Source organism: Protomyctophum parallelum (assembly GCF_964188405.1).
Source record: "Protomyctophum parallelum genome assembly, chromosome: 2".
NCBI classification, from domain to species: domain Eukaryota; kingdom Metazoa; phylum Chordata; class Actinopteri; order Myctophiformes; family Myctophidae; genus Protomyctophum; species Protomyctophum parallelum.
The window spans coordinates 49,600,074-49,625,411 of record NC_139699.1 but is presented as its reverse complement, the minus strand read 5'-3'; the positions used below and the strand labels follow the sequence as shown (position 1 = coordinate 49,625,411).

The 25,338-nt window shown below is 44.2% G+C and overlaps 1 protein-coding gene across 1 annotated transcript in view; it reads left to right on the top strand.

Annotated features, from left to right (window-relative positions):
- The window catches only part of spon1a (spondin 1a), a 123,556-nt gene that overhangs the window by 18,778 nt on the left and 79,440 nt on the right, over positions 1-25,338 (top strand). Inside the window, exons 4-6 of the mRNA XM_083792359.1 lie at positions 2,418-2,491; positions 2,996-3,118; positions 8,929-9,077. Of these exons, the coding sequence (XP_083648485.1) occupies positions 2,418-2,491; positions 2,996-3,118; positions 8,929-9,077 (346 nt within the window). The remainder of the gene's footprint in view (positions 1-2,417; positions 2,492-2,995; positions 3,119-8,928; positions 9,078-25,338) is intronic.

Below are 25,338 nucleotides of genomic sequence, written 5' to 3'. Positions count from 1 at the left end.
TTTACGGTGGTTGTGTTCCATTTGATATCCTTCTCCTATCACAGCAACTCACAAATCTTGCTGCTGTGTTTGCACATTGTTGTACTTCGCCCAGCAGATATGGGAGTTTTTTGTCATTGGTCATGTTTTCAAAATCTCACACACACACACACACACACACACACACACACACACACACACACACACACACACACACACAGTATGGAGGGGACTAAAAGTATAAGGGCTGTGCTATGCTAGTAATACGATTGTATAGCTGTCACTCACTGTCAGAATGGATATATTCATCTCTAGGCTGCATGTCCAAGGCTGTGAAAATCTCAAGCATGCTGCTCAGGCTTGAGATCATCAGCCATAATGAAGGCCTACAGTAGCTGACTCAGCCTGCCCCTCAGAGGCAGACAGATGCACACAGATGGGGCTGCTGCCTTGAAGGATCACGTCACCACTTTTCAACCTATCTTCATATAATTGGTCCTCACTAATGTTTATAATAAAATTGCAAAAAATAATAATCGACTCAGTCTGTCTCTCATAGGAGACATGTGGGCAGTTCAGAAACCCTGCAGTTTCTAATAGCTTGGATTCCTCATCGATGATGTCACTGGTGGACGGGTTTCTGAACTGCCCACAGCCCTCCCTCCAACAAAAGTGGTATTTTTTATCATGAACATTAGTGAGGACCAATTATATGAATATACCGGTAGATTGAACAGTGACAAAGTGGTCCTTTTTTAAGGGTTGAAAATAAAACTTGTCTTGTAAAACTGCAGAGCACAGAAGTGAATATAGGAGATCCTCTGCGCGTGTTCGTTTGGTAGAATGTGGGAATATCGCCTCTCTCAACTCTCCTTCCTGCTGCCTCTATCGGTTTCTGTCTTGCTGTGAATGAGCCAATGAGGGACCAGCGCTGGGCTCAGCTCAGCCCCAGCTCGGCCTCTTGCTCCAGAACAAAATGGTCCATTTAGGACTGAGACCAGATTCTACAAATCATGACAGTTTTCTGAAAAACCTATGTCTCTGTCAGTGGTTCTCAAACTATTTCATGTCAAGGACCCCAAAAATTATTATGTAATTGGCCACCGACCCCCCCCATCTGAAAATATGTTGTTCCAGGGATTTGAGTTCACTCACAAAATAATATATATTCAAAGATTTGCGCCACATTTTCACGATTTTTCAAAAATAGCAGATCCGAGCTTGTAGAACTGCTATTTTTCGATAGATAAAGTATATGCTTAAAGCACCAAAAGGGGTTCCCGTCCTGAATGGGCTAAACACTCCAGCTGGACCAGTACCACCTGGATCAGAACTCGGCCCAGCTAGCAACCCCAGCCTTTCTCTCACATCACCATGGAAACCTTCCTTCAGGCACGGCAAAAAGAAGAAGAAAAGAGGCTCCGATTGTGTGGAGGCCGGGAGGCTTGCTCACTCTTGTTGTTTTTCTGAAGTCTTTGGGATGGCGAACTGTTTTGTTTGTGGCTGATTTACATGTCAAGGCCTCCCTTCGCCCTGTGTTGTTCCGCACCATGCACTCTGGTGGATCAAGAAGCCTCTTAACAGCTCTATCTAGTAAAGCTCGATCCATTGCCAGGACTTGATCTCATTCTTGGAAACTCTCCTGTTGGACTGTCAATCAGGCTTATCTGTGTCGTAGTATGTAGCCTACCTCTGCTAGCTGTCCACACTGCATTGTGTGTATATTTTGTCTGCATTAATTTATGCATGCATGCATGCATGTTTGCGTGTACGCATGCATTCAAGTATTATACTTGAATGTATCATAGTTAATTTAAAGAAACTGGGAAACTTCGTTATTTTGTTTCTCTCTTTCCTTTCTGTGGTTAAACTTTCTCATTTCCATACCATGATTTTTCTGCCCCCCTGCTAAGTATACATCTTCATGCTAAAAGCAGTCATTTGTGGTCCTCTGGCTCTGCAATTCCCATTCACTCCCACAGTCTGAATAAACGTAATTTTCCCTCTGGGTTTACCCAAAGTGCAGTTTGTGAATACCACCTGTTGTCTTCCACCATTCAATATTCACACTGGCTCTCATAAAAGCCTAGTTGGTTCTCGCACTTTTTGGTTTCTGTCCGAAGGTTTTTCATCCCCTCATTATTTTCCATCTTATTGCGATGTCACACTTTCCCCCTCTCTTTCTTGCTGAAATTGCAATTAAATGGATAGTTCACCCCACCAAAAAATACTTTATTTCTACCGATTACTCACCCCATGGAGAGTTGAATTCATGGATATTTTTTGTTTTTGTCGCATTCCTAAGCGAATTATTTGACCATGTTTCCCTATGACCATGTTCCCTATGGAGACACAAAATAGTCTAATTTGTGACCCTCAAATAGCCTCCGTTTTCTAATTTCTCCACTTCCATTGTCTGTTGTGCCCTCTGGTTGCAGGGCAAGCATTGTGCAGAAGAGGATCATCTATTTCCAGGATGAAGGCTCACTCACCAAGCGAATGTGTGAGAAAGGTGGGATTCAATATCAGAAAACTAATAACCTTTCTTGTGTTCTCCCATCTCCAAATCTTCCCGCTGTTACCCTATTTCACCACCCGTGGATTCTCACTATCTTTTATTTCTCTCATGTAGTATTAACTGCCTGCTTTCCTATTTTCTTTCCTATTTTTGTGCAGCGATATCATCTGTGCTTTGAACACTTTGTCATCGGAATGATCTTAAATGAGTGTGACCCCCAGCTGTGTATGACATTGGATGCCACACTAAGCAATAGATCAAACGAATAATTGAACATGTCCCCCACTTTACTCCCCCCACCCACCCCACCCTCGCTCCTTTCCTCCTCGATGCTCAGACAACTCCTCATCTCAACTGCATTCTATAGTATTATACTGTCCTTGTAATCTTTTAGTAATGTTTTTGTTGGCCATTGTCTATGGTCTCTGTCTTTCCAAGTTTCAGTCTCCCTGTTGTTCCTCCCCCCTCCCTTAATTTCGCTCTCTGTTCTGTTTGCAGAGTCGTTGTTTGGCGACACCACAGACAAGCCTCTGCTGGACTGCTGTGCCTGTGGAACTGCCAAGTACAGAGTCACATTCTTTGGGAACTGGTCAGAGAAGATTCATCCCAAGGATTACCCCCGTAAGCGTGAAACACTTTCATTCTTCCTTCACTTCACAGTAGCTCTATATGCATTCATGTTTATCAGACAACTACAGCTGCCACAAGAGCCAATATGTTCCCTTCCGATTAACCCATTTAGACCTGAGGACGCATCAGTGTCACCTTATAGCGTTTAACCACTTTAACCATTATTTTCAACATTAGCGGTTGAAAAATTGCAGATCTGCTATTTTAGAAACATCGTGAAAATGTATGCAAATCTTTTTCTTTTTCTATTCTTTCACAGTGGAACATTTTAAATTAAATCTTTGCTTCTGGGAGGGTCGCTGGGAAAATATTTTCGGATGGGGGTCGGCAGGCAAATTACATATAATTTTTGGGGTCCTTGACATGAAATAGTTTGACCACATAGAAACATAGGTTTCTTTCAGAAAACTGTCATGATTTAGAAGACATTTGTAGAATCGACCTCAGGTCTAAATAGGATAATATACTGTATACTGTATGTGTAACCTTGACATTGATTCAGGGTGTGAATGGACATTGACATAAAAGCGAGCTCTGACTTCTGATATGATCTGACATATTGATTAGAATGGAGTACCATAAGCCCACAGATAGAGAGAACAAATGGTCAGGTGTGGGAGGGAGCGGTTGGCTCTACCTAGTGTATACTACTCATTGTCACTTCAGTCTCTCACTCGCAATCACTTTCACTGAGGGGCGGATTGTCTGGAATCTGAAGTTTCCCGGTTCGATCCCTGTTCCTTGTGGCATCATGTCTAATTGTCTTTGAGCAAGACAACACTGTGTGTGTGTGTGTGTGTGTGTGTGTGTGTGTGTGTAATACTGGGTGATAAACAAAGACAGAAACATGAAGAGGAGTCTGTAAACGAATATACATATTGAGTGAATTGGTTGCATTTAAATAGCGCCACTGATCAAAGGTGCTAATAAATTCACCCTTTCATCACATAACTCTGGTGCGAATGCAGAAGTCCAGTCAATCAGGATGCATGCCCTATACCTCTCTCTGTCTGAGGTATATGTGATCACAATGTTTTGGCAAAATGCAGAAGTCAAGTCAAATCGGTATGCCCTCTGCCTTTTCATACTTGCCAAAACATTGTGATCACATATACCTCAGACAGAGAGAGGTATAGGGCATGCCTCCTGATTGAGACTGGCACTCTACTGATTGCCCAGAGTTATGTGTGAAAGGGTGAATTTCAAAGCACTTTGGAAAGTGGGGCTATTTAAATGCAAACCAATTCACTCATTTTATTTCTTTCCAGTTTCTATTGCTTTCTGTCTTACGTTTCTCTCTCACTCGCACACACGCGCACAGTCGCACGCACGCACACACACACGCAGACACAGACACAGACAGGTAGATTTAAAGGAAGATAAGGTAAGCTTGAGCCTGATATATACTTTGTTGTGTAACCCATGTGCCAATGCCAAAAGTAGATGATCTATAAGCTCTCAACACGTCGCATTGCGGTTCAGTGTGAACTTGTAAATCTGCTATTTTCGGCACGGTATAATTTAAGCATTGGCTTGCATCGTTATTGTTTTCATCACGGTTCCAAGGAAGCCACAACTGGATTCCCCCTCACTGATCTGCCAGAACCAAGCTACAGTATGACCTAGATCACTGTTTCACAAACAGTGGGTCGGACGTCATGTTTTTATGGGTTGCGAGTAAATATATTCCCTTTTTTGTGTCTTCCATTGGCTCCCGGTCGCTGCCTGCACAGAATACAAAACTATGATGCTGGCGTTCAAAGCAACCAAAGGTCTGGCACCCCCATATCTTGCATGTCTGATTGAACCTTACAAACCCTCCCGTGCACTCAGACATGGGGTGGAACACGCTTCCCATTACAAGCAGAAATTCAGACTCACTCCCAATCTTCCGCCGTAGTCTGAAAACCCACCTCTTCAGACTCCATCATGGTCTGTAGCACTTTCCCTAGCCCCGACGACCTTACAGGCGTATGCAAAGGCTCAACGTATGCAACTTAGATAGCATTTTATGTAGACATAGCACCATACGCATACAGTAGTTTCATTATATAAATATGACACTATTACGTTCTTAGCTTACATATGATTTATGATGTGTGTGTGTGTGTGTGTGTGTGTGTGTGTGTGTGTGTGTGTGTGTGTGTGTGTGTGTGTGTGTGTGTGTGTGTGTGTGTGTGTGTGTGTGTGTGTGTGTGTGTGTGTGTGTGTGTGTGTGTGTGTGTGCTGCTGCTCAACAGTCAATAGTTTTGTCCCGGCAAACTTCTAATATCTCTTTTGGGAAGTTTGGGAACCACTGTTGATAACTGACCATAGTAGTTGTCCTTGATAACTGACCATAGTAGTTGTCCTTGATAACTGACCATAGTAGTTGTCCTTGATAACTGACCATAGTAGTTGTCCTTGATAACTGACCATAGTAGTTGTCCTTGATAACTGACCCTAGTAGTTGTTCTTGATAACTGACCCTAGTAGTTGTTCTTGATAACTGACCCTAGTAGTTGTCCTTGATAACTGACCCTATAGTTGTTCTTGATAACTGACCCTAGTAGTTGTTCTTGATAACTGACCTTAGTAGTTGTTCTTGATAACTGACCATAGTAGTTGTTCTTGATAACTGACCCTAGTAGTTGTTCTTGATAACTGACCTTAGTAGTTGTTCTTGATAACTGACCCTAGTAGTTGTCCTTGATAACTGACCCTAGTAGTTGTCCTTGATAACTGACCCTAGTAGTTGTCCTTGATAACTGACCCTATAGTTGTTCTTGATAACTGACCATAGTAGTTGTCCTTGATAACTGACCTTAGTAGTTGTCCTTGATAACTGACCCTAGTAGTTGTCGATGTTAACTGACCCTAGTAGTTGTCGATGTTAACTGACCCTAGTAGTTGTCCTTGATAACTGACCCTAGTAGTTGTCGATGTTAACTGACCCTAGTAGTTGTCCTTGATAACTGACCATAGTAGTTGTCGATGTTAACTGACCCTAGTAGTTGTCCTTGATAACTGACCATAGTAGTTGTCGATGTTAACTGACCCTAGTAGTTGTCCTTGATAACTGACCCTAGTAGTTGTCCTTGATAACTGACCATAGTAGTTGTCGATGTTAACTGACCCTAGTAGTTGTCCTTGATAACTGACCATAGTAGTTGTCGATGTTAACTGACCCTAGTAGTTGTCCTTGATAACTGACCATAGTAGTTGTCGATGTTAACTGACCCTAGTAGTTGTCCTTGATAACTGACCATAGTAGTTGTCGATGTTAACTGACCCTAGTAGTTGTCCTTGATAACTGACCCTAGTAGTTGTCCTTGATAACTGACCATAGTAGTTGTCGATGTTAACTGACCCTAGTAGTTGTCCTTGATAACTGACCCTAGTAGTTGTCCTTGATAACTGACCCTAGTAGTTGTCGATGTTAACTGACCCTAGTAGTTGTCCAACTGACGATCAGTTCATCTAATTTGAATGGTTGGGGCAATTCCAGATGGAAGTGTGGCGTTGCTAAAGGAAGCTAATTGGCCATGGCTGTTACACTGATGTGAGGTGTCAGCTCTTCTGTAGCAATAAGCACCGTACCGCACGTCACTCGTTTCCCAAACACTGGGTCGGGACCCATTTAGTGGGTCTCAGACACACTTTTTTTTTTTGGTTTCCTACATTTTGTTTTTATTATTATTTCAAAAGATTTTCAAAAAAACATTACCAAAAATCATTAATTAAAAACAAAATTCAATGTTATTTTAAGTAATTTCATGCAGAAATGCAAGAAAAATCTGAGAATTATGATAAATGAGAAAACAAATGTTTTAAGAAGTAGTGAAAATAGCTGCGTTGTGAGCTTGTAGATCTGTTATTTTCACTAGATTGGGTCCCGGTCAAACACATCTAATTTCTCTATATTTGGTTCACAGGCTAAAACATTTGGGAACCACTGGTTTAAGAGATGTCACCGTCACCTATCCTTAGATGTCCTTCAAGTGAACGGCCATGTGACCACTGTGGTTTATCGGTGACACATTGTCAGTCGAGGGGGTCACTCGCTATATACAACAGGGTTTTCTTCTCTTTTTTTGCTCTCTCGCCAACACGATAACCTTGATGGCTCTATTTTCTCTTCCCCTCGGGTCCCCGTTGAGTCATGCAGCAACGTGTGGCTATGGAAGCCTGAGTGATCCTCTGACAGAGGCAGGCCCAGTGGAGAGGATGTTCCAGCTGGATTAGGTCCAACACAGGTGGCCACAGAGGCTCATTATGGGTACACAATGGTAGAGAGAGGATATGGGGTATTTTTTTAAACTAGACAAATTGCACTGAGTAGTGCTTACCTCTGCCAACATAATAATATTATAATTCATTCTGATATTATTGTCCTTTGACAAAAAAGTTCATTTGGTGCTGACATTCCACCGAAGTTATTTTGGGGCGGATAAATGGTGCATTTATATAGCGCTTTTATCCACGGCACTTTACATAGATCATGCATTCACACAAAATCACATTCACACACCGATGGCGGAGGAAACCATGCAAGGCACCAACCTGCTCATCAGGAGCAAGTAGGGGTTCAGTGTCTTGCTCAAGGACACTTCGACACTAACTCTGGGGGAGCCCGGGTTTGAACTGGGAACCTTGCGGTTCCCATGCATCCGGTTCCCATAAGTAAGCCTTGCCGAGTCATGAGGCCCATAGGGCTTGATGAAGTACACCCCTTGGACATGATGACGTACAAGTACTGTACACCCCCTGGACATGACGCTAGTATGTAGCAGGGACTTTACCCCAATCCAACCCTTGATGCTTTGGTATGACCCAGCCGGGGATCGAACCCCGACCTCTGCGTCCCAGGGCGGACACTCTAACCACAAGGCCAATGAGCTGGTAAGCATGCATCTGGCCAATCTACCGGACACTAAGGGGATAGAGTCACTGATGCCCCAATAGACTTCAGTTCCATGAAATGAAATTCACCAATCTGTCCTCGATTTTCAACTTGCCCTTGATTTTGAAACAAATACGAATGGAATGGAATGGAATTGAGGCCTGTTTTAAAGCCTTTGGTGCCTTCAGGTCTCGTAATCATGTGGTGCCTTCAGGTGGTTGAGAATTATGATCCAGAGATAGAGTACTTCCTATTACATAAGGGGGGTAGGGGGAGATAACACACACAGCAGAGCATATCAGTGATATCATCAGATTGCCCAATAGTGACATTAACCTCAGTAAGATTTTGGCATTTCCTTTACTAGCTTTGGTGTGGGTATATATGCACAGTTTTCCCGTTGGTACACTCCACTTATTATAGCAGACTTTTACACAGCCTGCAAAAAAGGAAATTGATTTTATGTCACTGGCCAGTCAGACAGAGATTATCTTCACCAAAAGAAAACCTTCTGGGTGTGTAGGAGTGTAGCGTTGCCTGAAGGAGGAGAGAAGAGCTGGATATGATGGATATACAGTCGGAAATGATCCTTCTATGGACAGCCATGACTTTTGGTTGTGAGAATGAGAGATTGCTGTAGAGCACACGTTCCTTCTGGAGACATTTCCTTGATCTAAAGCTTACGTGGATTAAACATCTAAATGCAATGTGTTTGACTGACTGATCAAACTCATTAATAAGGTACTGAAACAGCAGTGTGCTTTCAGTGAGTATAATTTAGTGATTTCCAGACAAAAGGGCTAATGAATACAAATGCACAATACTATAATCCTGTTTCGTAATTCTCGCAGCAAGGTGCTTCATGTGGGCGAGCAGGCCAAGATACCTTTTTTGTTTTTGTGTCAATTAACCTCACCAGGTCGTGCCAATCACTGGTCTGCCATAATTGGAGCATCCCACTCGAAGAACTACGTACTGTGGGAGTATGGTGCCTACTCGAGTGACGGGATTAAGTCTGTGGCTGAGTTGGGCTCCCCAGTCAAGATGGAGGAAGAGATTAGGCAGAAGGTAAGGGTTCATCTATACCTCATTGTCCAACTGCTTTGCATCACAAAAAGTGAAAATCACAAAAGATTGTCTGTGTTTTTCATAATCAATTTGGATGATAGTATACAGTATGTAGTCAGACAAATGCTGTATTTTGTTATTCACGCTCTATGGGAATGATCAAATCAGAAAGGAATCATTGAGAGAGAGAGAGAGAGAGAGAGAGAGAGAGAGAGAGAGATATAGATAGATAGATAGAGAGAGAGCTGACGGTCTGCATATTGCATACCATGCAGTGGCCATAGGGGATCTATCAAGGTTTTAGTGCCATGCCATCAGACATGATGTTTCTGGGTGTGCTGACTGGAGTTCAATATTGGATAGATGGCTGTGACGTATTTCATTGTCGTGGATCGATTCGTGCTTTTCAAGCACCGTAATTATTCTTTGGCTGTACATGCACGTACAATTACTACACAGCAATGGAAAGAGTGGACCGTATTCTGTCATCTTGTCCTTGAGTATGTAACCACTTGAACCACCTGCATCCCTACAGCAAAGACATTTGTTGTACTGTACAGCGAAAAAACAGCATATAGTATCAAGTACAGTTGTAACTCAGGTCTGTATTACTAAGTAAAGTATAGGGGAAAAAACTATGGTAACTTTTTCCAACTGAGGTATTTTATTCTGTGCTAATGGGATCTTATTTCTGACATATTATAAAGTGTAATGACCTTGTTCTTTAGCCAGTGACATTCACATGGATGGGTGTTGGTACATACTTAGAGCTGCATTAATCTCTCAATCAATAACTGTGTTTCGCAAGTAGCTTCAGTTACAAGTATGTGCCCCTTGATACACTCCAGGGAAATAGTTTCCCCCGGTCTCATACTATGATCCGACGGATCATTGGTTTGAAGGAGCATTGGTCCGATGTGCGCTGGGGGTCGGGAGAGGGTTGGGGTTAGGTTTAGGTGTGCTGCCCCAGGGGAGGTTAGGGTTAGGGTGAGGGTTTGAGGTAGGTTGTCGTTCGGACCAATGCTCCGTCGGACCAAACACATGAACCCGCTGCAGAGAGCTTTTTTGTTGGCTAATATTGAAGACCAGAGTCATGGAAGATAATGAGAGCATAGAGTGAGTGTTGGGGTCTGTGCGTCACAGGTATACCGCCTTACTACTGCTGCTGCTGCTGCTGCTACTACTTAACGGATGTGCTTGTATCATTTACCGTCTATATCAGGTTGTGTCAAACTCACTGGCCTTATTGGACTTTATCGGGCATTGTGCATGAATGAACGCAAGCGCCCGCGCGTGAAGATTTATTGATGTTAGTGAGAAAGGTTGCTCTCAGAGATATGTTTTCCCGATCTCGCCGCTCATAGATTCAAGCTTATTTAACTTTTGTGTTCTGTGTCCCTTTCTCTGTGGAATTTCTTGCAGTGTCATTTTTGGATGTTGTATTTCTTTGCAACAGCCACTTGTTGCAAGCATATGAGACCAGACAGAAGAAAAAGCAATCTTTCCAATTATTGTTGACATGTCTGACCTTCTGTGTCACCTTTTCATCTCGGCTTGGCTATTGGGCTAGGCAATCTGACGACAAACACAGTTTATGCAAAGCGAGAGCTGTGAGGTAACTGGCATCTATTGTTACGCTGTTTGCACCAAGCTCACCAGCGAGGAGGAGACAGGTACAGACAAGCGGCTACATAAACAAATGGTTGATTTTTTTTCTCTCAGAATCCTCAAAACAGCTCCAAAATAGCCAATGTACAAGCTCACAACGCAAGGCAATCACAATGCAAAATTGTGATGTGACTCGTGAGCTTAAAGATCAGCAACTTTTAGATAATATGTACGATACCAATCTATGACAGGTGTCATAGATTATTGATAGAATGATACAATGTACATTTCTACATGGTTCCTTCTTGTGTCAGACCAAAAACATTATATACTGCTGATATTTCCACCTTGGGTGTTATGGCTCAGTCACTCCATGGTGGTGTAGACCTAGCATGGCCAGACTGGCATTTATTTTTATCTATTTTTCTGGCATTTTTTTCCTTTTTTTATCAGCTTGGAGAGCTGATCAATGATCAGACTTTCTAGTCTAGTCACGTGGTCTAGTAGCCATGTAATGGCGATATTTTAATGATTGGCTGGCCTGAGCTATAAGCCAATTGGAGACTAGCCCTGTTCGGCCAATGGGTTTCTGGCAGAAGCCATTGACGGCTGCTTTCACGGTGTTGGGTGAAATCAACCCTCAGCTATATCTCCGCCCTACTAGGCGGGTTTTGACTTACTTGGCGGGTTTTTCCTTTTACATGACTTGGGCGTGTTATAATGAAGTAGATTCTAGAAAAGCATTCCAGCTGCCAGCTCGTAGCATGCCTCGTTAGGCAATAAACTTTCAATCCATACCTCCTGGGTTGAGTGGGTTTTGAATCCTGCTCATATCATTTGCGTCCACTGCGAACAACTTTTTTGTGTGGATAAAGTGAAGTTTGCTTTGGTTTGTGTTGCGTCGTGCTTGCGGTTATGTTAATTCATTGCATTACAACTCTAATTTATACAGAGTAGGGCCTACTCTGTCTTCTTTCCAAAGCTTGACAAAATCTGCCACAACAAAAGTCCCTTTGGCAAAACACATCTCCATTTTTACATAGTCATTTAAATCTAGGAAATCCCCACAGATAGAAGACATCTTGTTAACCAAAATATCCCTTATGTCATCATATTTAGAGCAGTAAAACAAACTTGAACTTCGTTTTCAATTTCATCAAGATCACAGAACAAGCAATATCTCTCTTCTTCAGGAGTGGCATTAAACCCGCCAGTCTCCAGTGCTAATGGTAATGTTCCTGACCGTATTTGTGCACAGAGAGATCATTGTCTTTTGTTTAAATTATACTTCACATACAGTAAGGTTCTACAGTGTATGTCCTTTATAAGGTAGTAGGTTCGCAACTTAGGTTTATAGTATACCATAGGTCCCTACACCAGTTTTCTGTATATCTGGAGAACATTGTATTTATAATTTGATGAACATTACATTGTAATCTATTTTGAAAAATGTATGTCTGTCAGAAGACGTTGAGGGGTGATTTCACCCGCATGCTGATTGCAAACGCGACTACAGAAAGCCCCACTAAGGTACGATATGCAAGAGAATGGAATGCAAGCTGATATATAATGACTTGACTCATGTTTTTGTACCGCAGATTCGTCTGGTTCCCAGGCTATAGTGCAGAACTACTGTACTGCATGGAAGTGAAGATGATTTGGCCCGCCCCGGGGTGACATCTTACAATAAATGCACCACGTCTGTGTGTGTGCACATACGTCTGTAATCCAAGTAACTCGAGAACCGTTCGCCCCACCGACTTCAATCTTTCATTTGACACACGTCTCGTCTGGTGAAAAACAAAAAACAAAAGCAGAACCAATGCACAGACGTTAGGGCGATCGTTCATATTGGTACGGTATCAGAACTGGCTTTCAAAGCAGTACGTTTTCTCTGCTGTTCTAGCCCCTAAATTAACCACTCAAACCCTATACTTCATTGACTGGAGTCCCCCAGGGTTATATATTCGGCTCCTTTTTCCCTCTACACAAATCTCTTTGCCAAAAATAACCAGTCTACATCGTCTATAACAGTCTACAACTGTATTAGACTGCCCGAGTCCCGTGGTGGGAGTTCATTCAGTGAATATTTTATAGTTCCGGTCATTTTGTGGGGGCCACGCATTAAAAGTAAGTTAATGCACAAAACTAGTGTCATTTCTATTGTTGACCTATTTCTAAAATATTAACTGAACTTTCGTTCAACTTCTACAAGGAAAATGTTTCTTTGGGCGTATAGTGATGTGGACACAGGCGTTCATATCAAGATACATTATTTACTCCGCTTGAGCCCATGGACCAGAGATTTCGTCTCTCAGACCCTCAAACTTTTAATATTTTGTTATCTTGTTGGATACGACTTTGTCTACAATTCCATGCTGTATTGACGTGCGTGGTGCCGTAGGAGAGATAACAGGCAATGATTCTCCTGTAGACTTCTAAATAGTAAGTAATGCAGGTTGACTCCATAAAACGTGTAACCCGCATTTTTGTTTTATTACCTTTAGAGCAGGGGTCCTCAACTAGAAATGATGAAGGTCCACAATTATTTTTTTTATAAGACCGAGGTCCGGTCCCATGCGCGGCGTCCTTCGGAGAGCGGGGCTCTATGCCCGTTTAGTATGGTCAAGCCAAGCTTATACAAATCAGATCCCCTTCCACCCAACCAATAATGGGGTGCAGAGTGCAGGCCCGGAGTGGAACTCCAAATCAGGCCGGGAGTTATACGCCCTGGCGCGCCAGAATTTTGGAGGCCCTTGGGGGACATTTTGGGGGCCTTTGCAGCAATTTCACATGAGAAATGTACCATCTGATGTTATTTATATTATTAACTTTTTAACTTTTTAACTTTTTTTTTGGGTGGTCCGCAAAGAGGTGGTCCGCGGTCCGGTCGCGGACCGCGGTCCGCCAGTTGAGTACCCCTGCTTTAGAGCATACGCTGAATTATTTGGGCTTTTGATCTGTGAAGATCCGGCGAAAAAAGGTTCCTCCGTTTGTTATGAACGATCGCACCACCCGCCATCTTCGTGCGCCGCAAGACCGCCCCACAAGACCCTCCTCCATGAGGCGTTGTACCCCGTTCATTTGCATTGGCCTCAATTTCCCAGAAGCCCTAGCATCCCACAGCATGTGTTGATTTCCGGTTTCGTCATCATAACATGAAGGTCTCGTCTCCAGCTCTGCGGCAAAGACGGAGTTTCTTTTTAATTATTACAATACAGCGGATTAAACACATAAAACAAAAGGCGGGAATGTCGTAGTAAGCGCCATCGAACCCTGCATTAAACAATTAGCGGCCGTCAAACGGTTAACAAGCGTAACATTTTACACTCTCAAGAGTTAAATATCTATAAGGGTCCATTTGGTTACCAACTCTCCATCATTTCTCTGGGGTGGACCACCTGGAACCTCCTCAAGGACCACTGGTGGTCCCCGGATCACTGGTTGAAATCCACTGCTACAATGCATGGCTCAATAATAGCACCGTGGGTCAGTGTGACTCTGTGTGCGAGCACATGTTTCACCATAGCTGACCTTTAACTACAACATGTATACTGTACATGCCCTTTCCCATGACCTGGAACATCTACCGCAGGCTTTTATTCAAGCCTCTTCCCTTCTTATCTTTATTACACGCACGCACACACGCACACACACACTCCTTGCCCTTGAGCTATAAGGCTGTCGGGTGAACAGAAGGAGCCTTTCCCTTTTGAGCAGCCAGCAGATCGAGCGCTTCTTTGGTAAAACGCTGACACCGACAGAAAGCTGATTCTCTTCTGTGTCAGGTGGGGGGGGGGGGGGGGGGGGGGATGGGGGGGGGTCGACGTCGGGGGGAAACAACTATGCGATGAATGCAACATTGATATTCATACCGAGGCTCAATTCCAGCCAAGAGGTCAACTCATCTTTTCTGTTCATATAAAGTTTAATTTGCTGAGCCAGAATGCATGCACACACGCACGCACACGTTGTTTTACCTCCCATATCAATGCAGAGTTTGATGTCTTTATTTCCTATTGGAGTTTGTCAACCTGTCAGAGGAGGGACAACAGTACAGTCTGCTGTGTCATTCGTCTTGCTGTTTATTATCATTGCATGTCGTCCACTATAGGGAGACTCGTTATGCAGGCTTGTCTCGTGGGAACAAACAAAATAAAAGCAGCTTTAGAATTGCTGATGGAGAATTTTAATCCTCGATCGGTCACCTGGGTAATGCGTATGTATGCCATGTGTGCTTTGTATTTCCCTTTTAATGGAACAGCTTCGTATTGAAAGGAGGTTGAGAGGATGTGATATCCACACTTGGCTGAATTCAATTTGTCCATCCCACACACACGCCCGCCGTCTTCGAAAGCAACACGCAGCGATTGTGCTTAGCCCGCTCGTTGCCGTCCCTCCCATGTGACCCGCTGCTAATGAAAATATGATTGCATGATGTAAAGAGCTTCCTCGAGCCTGAGGCTGCTTTGCCCACGCAGCCTACAACAATTGTGCAGTCAATCACGACACGCCGCCGCCACATAAATCAAGATGAGATGCTAAGTGTGACTGCACTGTCGCTGCCCTCTCACGGTTCAAGGTTCAAGGTTCAAGGATCTATATGTTCAAGGATCTATATTCATTAAATGAACAGCTAGACACGATAGACTGAGGGGGCACTTTGATAAGCCTGGACCGACTGCGTTCTCAGTTCTACCCCGGGCCGCGTACCTGTATCGCATGTAGGGATGACCGATATTGACCTTTTTGCAGATATCCCGATATTGTCTTAACTCCTAATTTCTGATTCCGATATCAACCGATACCAATATATGCAGACATGGAATTAACACATTGTAACAACTTGACAAGTTTTTACAAATAAAAATAATTACGATATTACATTTGTATGCATTTATTGGCTGAAAATATCAGACTATCCCTAATTGCATGTTTTTGCTCTCTCTCTCTCTGATGTGGCCCCCCCGCCTCCCCTTTTCCCATCTGAGGTGATTTGTATATGCGGCCAGCCATTACAGCAGCTCAGTGTGTCCCTAATGAGAAGTTTAAGCCATTCAGACCTGAAACGTCATCTTTGTCACAGAGTTTAACCATCCTTTTATACTTTAGCTATTGAAAAATAGCAGATCTACAAGCTCAATGCTACGAGCTTGTAGATCTTCTATTTTAACGTTTTTAACTCCAAAAATTGCTTCTGGGGGTGTCCCTGGATCAACATATTTTCAGGCCAAATACAGATAATTCTGGGCGGTCCTTGACATGAAACAGTTTGAGCACCACTGATACGTTTTCCAGAACACTGCCATGATTTAGAAGGGCATTTCATAGAATCTGGTCTCAAGGTCTTAATGGGTTAATGAGACTCTTTGTCTCCATGGAACCATGGGCCAACACCTCGGCCTCAGACGGATTATGAAATATCGTATTTCCTGGCACAGCGTGGAGTGGTTTTACAGACGCTTACAGAATACTCTATTATGGTTTGCTATAGTACACGGTGGCGTTGCACTGCAAGCTCCTGAGTGAGTATTAAACTGAGACAATGTCAAAATAAAAATAAACTCGGGAGGATCCCACTCAGGATGTGACACATGTGGCACCTCGCACAGGGCAGAGCCAAAGACACAATTACAATATAGGCATTTAGCAGACGCTCTTAATCCAGACTTACAGTAAGCAAGAACAACCCATGGTGGTAATACAGCAAATACATAGAAATAGCCATCAAGAATCATAAGCAAGCTAAGAACCTAACATCTGTCACAGTAGAATATCTATGAGTAATGTATACACTATAGAGTGCTATGTCTGCATAAAATGCGGTCTAAAGTACATAAGTTTAGCCTTTGTATATACCGTACGCCTGTAAGGTCGTCGAGGCTATGGTGCAAGTGCTACGGCAAGTGCTATAGGGCTCCGATTGGGTTCTGAAGAGGTGAGTTTTCACACTAGATTGGGAGTGAGTCTGCAGTTCTGATCGCAATGGAAGTTCATTCCATAGTTTTGGAGCCACAAGGGAGAAGAGTCTGGGATGTGTGTCCCAGCTGTTTTAGTGAAGGTTCTGCCAGCATCCTTGGCTGATCTGAGCGAGCGGGGGGGGTTACGGGGTACGGATCACAGATGACAGGATGATCATTCTGTCGCTGTTGGCAGGAAAACTTCTACAGTATGTCCAAAACCGCTACCTTACAGCAACTTAAACCGTGACGTTTAAGTTCCAACTAAAAAGGTAAAATATAGGGGCACGGTGGCACAGTCGGTAGTGCTGTCACCTCAAAGCTAGAAGCCGGTCCTGGGTTCGATTCTCGCTTTGGGCGCTTGGGGCGTGTTCTCTCCTCCGTGTCATCAGTGCCCATACCCAAGGCGGGGTTGGCAAAAGGGCCTTTAATAATTTTTAGAGTCTTTGGTATGACCCGACCAGGGATCGAACCCCGACCTCCCAGTCTCAGTGCGTTCGCACCGTTGCCGTGGCTCACGTTGCGAAGTTCCATTGAGCCGACTCAGCCCCGTCCGAGTTGTAACCCGATGGCACAGAATCGTATAATGTCAACCCGATCTCACCTGAACACGGTGAAAAAATACGCAATGGCAAATCCGTACAGTACTAGTGAAAGCCACACCTCCGTCGTGGTCAAAACAGTACTAGTGTAATATGAACGGATTTGGGGGGTTTCTAGTCGTGTATGTACGGAATTGCCAATCCGTGTTATTTCACCGTGTTTGGGTGGGAGATCTTGCTGTTCACCCAGTGGTGTGTTCTACCGTAATACACGATATACGTATAGTATGCTGTGCCGAGGTTTTGGAGGGGGAAAAAAAGCATATACCGCCTCCTAATCATTTCATCCATTGACCACGTGCGAGCGTATAGCCTATTCATGCGCAAGTCGTGGAGGGAATAATTATGGTACAGTCTGAAAAATTCTAGACTACAGCACTGGTTTCACCGTGCAATGCAAGTCAATTAGGAGACAATTTTGGAATGTCAATTTCTAATCAACGGAGCAGATATCCCACCTTCAGTATTTAGTAATATCATGGCATGGTGACAACCCAAAGCTATAGCAAAGTGTCATTTTGCTTTAACCCATTAAAGCTGCTATAGGCTATAATATGTCAACATTTTAATGACCTTTTACTTTTTATTTTTTTGGTATTCAAACAGCCAGCAAATGGGTAAAACGCTCCCAAAATAAATGTAGTCTCTGTGACACATCTAGGGGCCACAAGTCATTGGTCGATTTGCCTGCTCAAAATAAAAGCTCACCACAATCCAGGTCTAGTCGCCTGTGTGCATGTGCACGAAACAAGCACGCACGTGACAATTTCACGGGACCGCACCCGTGAAAACACGCTTGCCCCTCAAATAAACGCCTCTCATTGGAAATTAATCACTAGGCGCGTCAGTCACTCTGCGCTTGAAAAGCCCTTTAAACGCTTTCAACCTGGGATCCCTGTCATTGTAGGAGAACAGAAAAGGCCAAAATAGCAGATCTAAGAGCTTACAATGCATCACATGTTGTTATTGCTGCCTATCTCCATGCTCTTAATGATTAACGATGGCTCTCTAATTGTGCTTAGCAGGGAGAAAAATGGAGCAGAGCCGAACGCTAAAGATACAATATTATTATATCCGCACTCATCCACTTGTATTCTCATTCTGCAAAAGTTTCAATCTATTGTGAGACTGAACTAATATTATAATTATGTTGTAAGGACCTCGACTAATAGAAGAAATAAAAATAAATAAATAAAACTACCAATAACAAACTTGTTAACCTGATGCTGTTATGCTTTTTTAATTGGTGTTGAGAGTGAAGCAGCAATGCTGTCCATGCTATTAATCTTTCAGATGTGAGTTAGTGTGGATTGATTTACATCAGCCCATTAGAGCCATGCAGCATATGAGCTCTCCCGATTCCGTATCTGAGAAATGGATTCCAAGGTCCTTTGAGACGGCTAACACAACGAGCAACAAACCACAGCCCATTCCCTTACTTTACTAGACCATATACTCAACTGAATGTAAAACAAGTCATGTATATTATTTCCCTAAAGTAAATGTCACGATCCGTGACGTTTTCTGTTGTGCTTTTGTTTTGTAGTATTTTTGGTCCCTTGGTTTCCTCGGTTGCTTTTGTTACCTGTGTTAATAATAATAATAATAAAACTTTATTTGTATAGCACCTTTCATGACATGAAATGCAGCTCAAAGTGCTTTACAGAACAATGGAGAATAAAAGAAAATCAAGGCAACGACATTAAAAAAACAAGCAGTAATGCAATACAGTGAGGACATGAATAACAAAAAATGAAAAATAAATGATCAATTAAAAGCAATGTTGTAGAAGTGGGTCTTGAGCTGAGCTTTACAAATGTCTACAGAGGCTGCCTGACGAAGGTACAGTGGGAGCTTGTTCCATGCCGACGGCCCGTAGAAGCAAAAAGCTGCTTCCCCGTATTTTTTTGTTGCCATGTTTTTAGGCAAAGCGAGCAGGCCAGCAGTGGAAGACCTTAGGGGGCGGTTTGGGACATATTTAGGCAGGCAGTCATGTAGGTAGGAAGGTGCGAGACCATTGAGAGCTTTATAGACAAGTAAAATAATTTTAAAATCAATCCTAAAAACAACCGGAAGCCAGTGCAGTGATGCCAAAACTGGAGTAATATGTTCTCTCATCTTAGTTCTAGTTAAAACTCTGGCTGCTGCATTTTGGATTGGAGTATTGGAGGCAAAATCGCTTATTTGCCCAATATATGGCTTTCTTCAGGTGGGAGAGTAGGGGTGCACCTTTTCCTCAGTTACCTTCTGAAGAGGTCGCTCCGGTCACCCCTGCTCTTCAGCCCCCTTCCTCAACCAGCCTGCCCGGCTCTCCGCCGCCCAGCCTGCCTGGCCCTCTGCTGCCTGGCCCTCTGCTGCCTGGCCCTCTGCTGCCTGGCTCTCCGCTGCCCGGCTCTCTGCTGCCTGGCTCTCCGCTGCCCGGCTCTCCGCCGCCCAGCCTGCCTGGCCCTCTGCTGCCCGGCTCTCTGCTGCCTGGTTCTCTGCTGCCTGGTTCTCTGCTGCCTGGTTCTCCGCCGCCCAGCCTGCCTGGCTCTCCGCCACCCAGCCTGCTTGGCTCTCCGCCGCCCAGCCTGCCTGGCCCTCTGCTGCCCGGCTCTCTGCTGCCTGGTTCTCCGCTGCCCGGCTCTCCGCCGCCCAGCCTGCCTGGCTCTCCGCCGCCCAGCCTGCCTGGCTCTCCGCCGCCCAGCCTGCCTGGCTCTCCGCCGCCCAGCCTGCCTGGCTCTCCGCCGCCCAGCCTGCCTGGCTCTCCGCCGCCCAGCCTGCCTGGCTCTCCGCCGCCCAGCCTGCCCGGCTCTCCGCCGCCCAGCCTGCCTGGCTCTCCACTGCCCGGCTCTCCGCCGCCCAGCCTGCCCGGCCCTCCGCTGCCCAGCTCTCCATCTGCAGCCCCGGCTCCTCCGCCTGCAGCCCTGTCTGCAGCTCCAGCTCCTAGACCTGCAGCCCCGTCTGCAGCCCCAGCTCCTCCACCTGCAGCCCCGTCTGCAGCCCCAGCTCCTCCACCTGCAGCCCCGCATGCAGCCCCAGCTCCTCCACCTGCAGCCCCGTCTGCAGCCCCAGCTCCTCCACCTGCAGCCCCGTCTGCAGCTCCTGCTCCTCGACCTGCAGTCCCGTCTACAGCCCCAGCTTCTCCGCCTGCAGTCCCGTCTGCAACTCCAGCTCCGCTAGACAACGCCTCTGTTGCCTCGTCGCGGCCCCCAGGCCGACCTCCAGACACCTCCTGTGCCTCGTCGCGGCCCCCTGGTCGCCCGCCAGACGACAACACCACAGCTTCGTCTCCGCCTCCCGGCCGTCCCCCTGAGGTCATCCCTGCCTCTGCCCCCGAGGTCGCCTGTTCTTCCCCCTCCCATCCTCCAGGTCGCCCACCTGACATTACCTGCTCAGCCCTAGTCCATTCCCCTGGTGCCTCTGCCTGCAGGTGTCACCCCAGTACAACAACCATGCCCACGTGGGGTCCAGGTTCCCAGACCTTTTTTTCCTTTTCTTGGTCCCATGACTCTCATGTCTCTCTCTCTCTCTCTCTCTCTATGAAAGGACGTCCGCTGAAGTTTCCTTTTTAATAGTATTGATGATGACCAAATGCCCCGTGTCGTCTCTTCCCCTGGGACTGTGGATGACACATTAGCGAAGGTCTAATGAATGGAATGTTATTTCAGGAGAGTCTGCCCCCGCTGTGCCTCATTACGTTTTATAATGTATTTCTGAGATATATACACGCTCTCATCAAACAGCATGTGGAGATCAAACCAGGCTTCACCTTGACTTCATTTATAACTGTCTTAACAGGTTGAGGAGCTCATGTACTGGTTAAAAATGTTTGACCAGCACGTGATCTGTTTGCATTAACATTTGGTCGACATTATACTTGACGATCTGTGCAGTAGTAACATAGAGTAGTAACATAGAGACTGTGTGACTGTTACTATTATGTTGACTTACTGTATACCATATACCAACTGTATACCAACACATTACTGCCCAGCCCTCTAGGGGGAAGTGTTGCTTCGGTGCCAGAGAAATGCGTGAAAGATGTAGTGCAATGAATGATGCTGAAAGGTGCATGAACGGTGTAGTGCAATAATACGTGAGACAGGAAGAGTGGATTACTAAATGGGTTCAGGCACAGAGGTTGTAGTTTAAACGCGTTGTAGTTGTACTTTTGAGTGCCTCTGAAATGAATAGTTTCTCTCTATCATGCTACATAATGAAGAACCTCACACACACACACACACACACACACACACACACACACACACACACACACACACACACACACACACACACACACACACACACACACACACACACACACACACACACACACACACACACACACACACACACACACACACACACACACACACACACACACACACACACACACACAAACTCAGCAATAGGCCATATCAAGGAAGAACCTCCATCACAAATCTTTCAAGTCGGCCTCATGGTGGCACTATAACAGGCGGTTTTACATTTAACCCTATAACTCTTGGAACGTCGGTCTTACAGTCAAATAAATTCCATGTACATTAATGACGCAACTCCCAAGATCACATATCTGTCACATATCATCAACAGTCATTCATCCTGAAACTGGAATCACATGTTGATCGAAGACCGTATACCTCCAAAAGCCCTTTCATTTCTACCACAGTCTGTCATACAAACAATTTCCAACCGCTACAATTACCAGTGTTAAATGTCAATGTTCATTGTTAACTTCTGACACATAGCCTAGTTTAGTTTTTGGTTTTGAGGGGCGCTAGCCCCTCCTATATTCAGCTATTAGTGTACAGATTTTCGTTTTACAGATTCAATTCCCATTGACAATTCCTTCCTTCCTTCCTCGCTTCCTTCCTCAGCTGTCTGTTTCTAGAGTTGTCTTAAAGTCCTGCTGTATCATTCAGCGTGCCTGGTGCAGGGTGAGGTCAGCTTGACCACAGTGGGATAGCAATTAGCTATAAAGGGGCTTCCCAGAGGGTGAGGTCCTGACCCTAGTCCTGTTTCAAATCTTGCCAAGCCATGCTGTTACATGCCAAACCGAAGATGAGCGGGTGTATACAGCATCTCACCACAGACAGCCAGTGATCCAGTGAGGCTATGGGACAACGTAAGCACCGATCTCAATATGTCCTTTGCTGTGCCGCTCTGCCCGCTCAGCCATTTGTTTTGGAGGGGGTTCTTCTCAATTGACTATGTTTGACAAGCAGGCACCGGAGTTTTAATAGTTTTTGACTGGCAGGTTTGTGGTGGTCTGTTAACTGAGCTTCATGAGCCCTGTAGAGATATGGCTGTTTAGGAAAAACAAACCTCTCAAAGCTCAGTGGATGCCTTTGGCTCCCAAGACTGTGATTATGATTGGCAAAATGGGACAGTACAGCCAGAGGCAAGAAAATGGTTGTAATGGGGTAGAGCTTGCCAGTATGTTCATTGTGGGAGTATAAAGCGTGTGTGTGTGTGTGTGTGTGTGTGTGTGTGTGTGTGTGTGTGTGTGTGTGTGTGTGTGTGTGTGTGTTTGCCATGTGTGTGCCTGCTGTGCCGTGTGTGTTTGTGCATGTGCAATTGTGCATGTGTGTGTCTGTGCGTGTTTGTGCCTGTGCATGTCTGTGCGTGTGTGTGCCTGTGCCTGTGTGTGTGTGTGTGTGTGTGTGTGTGTGTGTGTGTGTGTGTGTGTGTGTGTGTTTCTCATCATGGTAAAGTGAGCACTGAAAATCACAAAATACATAATGGTGAATTATATTTTTGTATGTAGGCAAACTAGGCATATATAACATGAGCTATACTATCTCTGATTACTCAGTGCTGTTTGTGTTTGTACAGTATGAGTGTCCAATCCATTCTGTTCTGCTGACTGTGGTTGGTCCTCGGCACAGCTGACTGGCTAAGGACGAGAGGCTATGCACACAGACAAAGGGATAAAAGATGGATTATTGTGGAATCTCAGACATCTTGGCCAGAGGCAGCTTTGATAAAGCCATGCTACCCAGAGATGTCCTCTGGAATGCATGCAGGGATTATTGTAGCAAGCGAAGGAGAGAAAACATGTCCCATGTCGGTCTTTTTTCACATCATGTAATTAACCACATGAACCCTAGCGTTCCTATTCTGGGTATGTCCGAATCGGTGGACATTCAAGCGAAAATAGCAGATTGGCTCTTTTCAGCGAAGCGACTTGGTGTAGACGCAAAAAGGAGGGGACCAAGGATAGGCCCCAAGCGGACCACGGTGGTTAACGTTTGTCTCACTTTAGTTGCAGGAGCACTTTGCCCTGGATTTTTATTTGTCCATCCGTCTTTTAACAGCTAATGTCCACTGTTGGACCGATCGGTGTGAAACTGCGCACCCACACTCCCTGGAGCAGAACCTGTTGCCCAAAGGTTTTACATCAGCCTGTTATACAATAGCGCCACCGTTCTTTGGAAAACACATTTTTGGCTATTACTCCTACAGAATTTAATAGAATGCACATTATGTACACGTTATCTCTATAGTCATGCGATCAAGGCGGTTCTGTCCGATTTTTCATATTCAAGCCTGATTGGCTAAGATTGGCTTCCAACGTTTGCAGGAGAATAATAGCTTTACAAAATGTACCAACAACTATATGCCATAAGGATGAGAGAATAAGTGGCTTATTTTCTGAAATCTGATTGGCAATCAAATATGATTGCTGTGAAACATTGCACGCACATTTCCACTAGGACATGGAAGAAATACCACCCTTTTCACATTGTCGTGACTCATGTTATATCGACACCAAGAGGCCGATAACATTTTTATGATTTACATTAGACCTGCAAACGACATTGAAACTGACAACATTGGTACCCTTGAGTCGTTATAAAACCTTGGTGAGCATACAGACCCCCACAATATGTAACTGTTTTTAGATCGTTTAAAAATTTGTCTTAGCTTTTTATTTGTAAACCGATGTAATTCACTCAATTTGTTTTTCTTTTCCTGATCTTCTGATGTACTGTGATGTTTTTTTTTCTGTTTGTATTACTCGACGACACTGAAAATGAGTTTGATTACTCAGTGTAATTTCGAGAATAAACTAAACTTGTCCTACATAGATTGTATAAACATCACACAAACCGTTACACATTATCTCATGTGATCAAGACAAATTTGTCAGATTGGCTAAGATTCGCATCTACATTTTGCATGTGTGCAATAACTTCATCAATCCCTCTTCTCACCTCTATAATGAGTCTGAATTCCAAACATGCTGGCTCGCAATATCCTACCTAACCCCTTACCCCTAAACTTATTTGCCATTTTTTACTATTTTAATCTATATACTATCAATCCAAACCATTTGGGAGTTTTCTCTCTTTATCTATTGATATTCAGTGCTATTCCTATTTTCTTGTGTTTTGTAGTTGTTATGAGTGGGGAAATATGGTACAGTATAGTATATTATACAGGGTTATTTGTTATTTATATATATTTATATTACAGTTTGTAGGGATGTCATGATAAGAGATCCTGATAAGGGCAGTGCGGTTATAGTCTGAGGTAATATCACATTCCTTTGTGTGTACTATGTTCCTTGTATGTCTTGTATTTAAAAAAATGGGAAAAATCCCAATAAAACATTATTAAAAAATTCCAACAAATCCAACAAATCAATTTATAGTGAAAAGTGGGTGAACCAGTGTATCGTAGAATTCGGTTTGTGTGAGCTGCATGATGCAGCAGGATCAAAGGTACTTTTAGTCTGTTAGTTATGATAATTAACCAAATCCATGGAAAAACAGTATCGATATATGACTTTGAATGTTGACCTATTACGACCTACTGTTCAAGAATTATAGGCAAAACTTCATAGCACCACTATGAGGTCGATTTGAAACATTTGGGGCAGAGAGAGGTTCATGGTTCAGGATTAGCTGATATTCACAAATGGACATATGACGGAAACAAGCGAGACAGACGTCAGACTATATGCCTCGCCTTTGCCCGGTCCGTCCAGGCAACTGAGGCAAGGATAACAATCTAGTCAATTTCACAACAACATACCCATAATTATACATCCTATGTGGTGATGACAAAAACAAATCTAAATGGCATACATAAATGACATGAGTA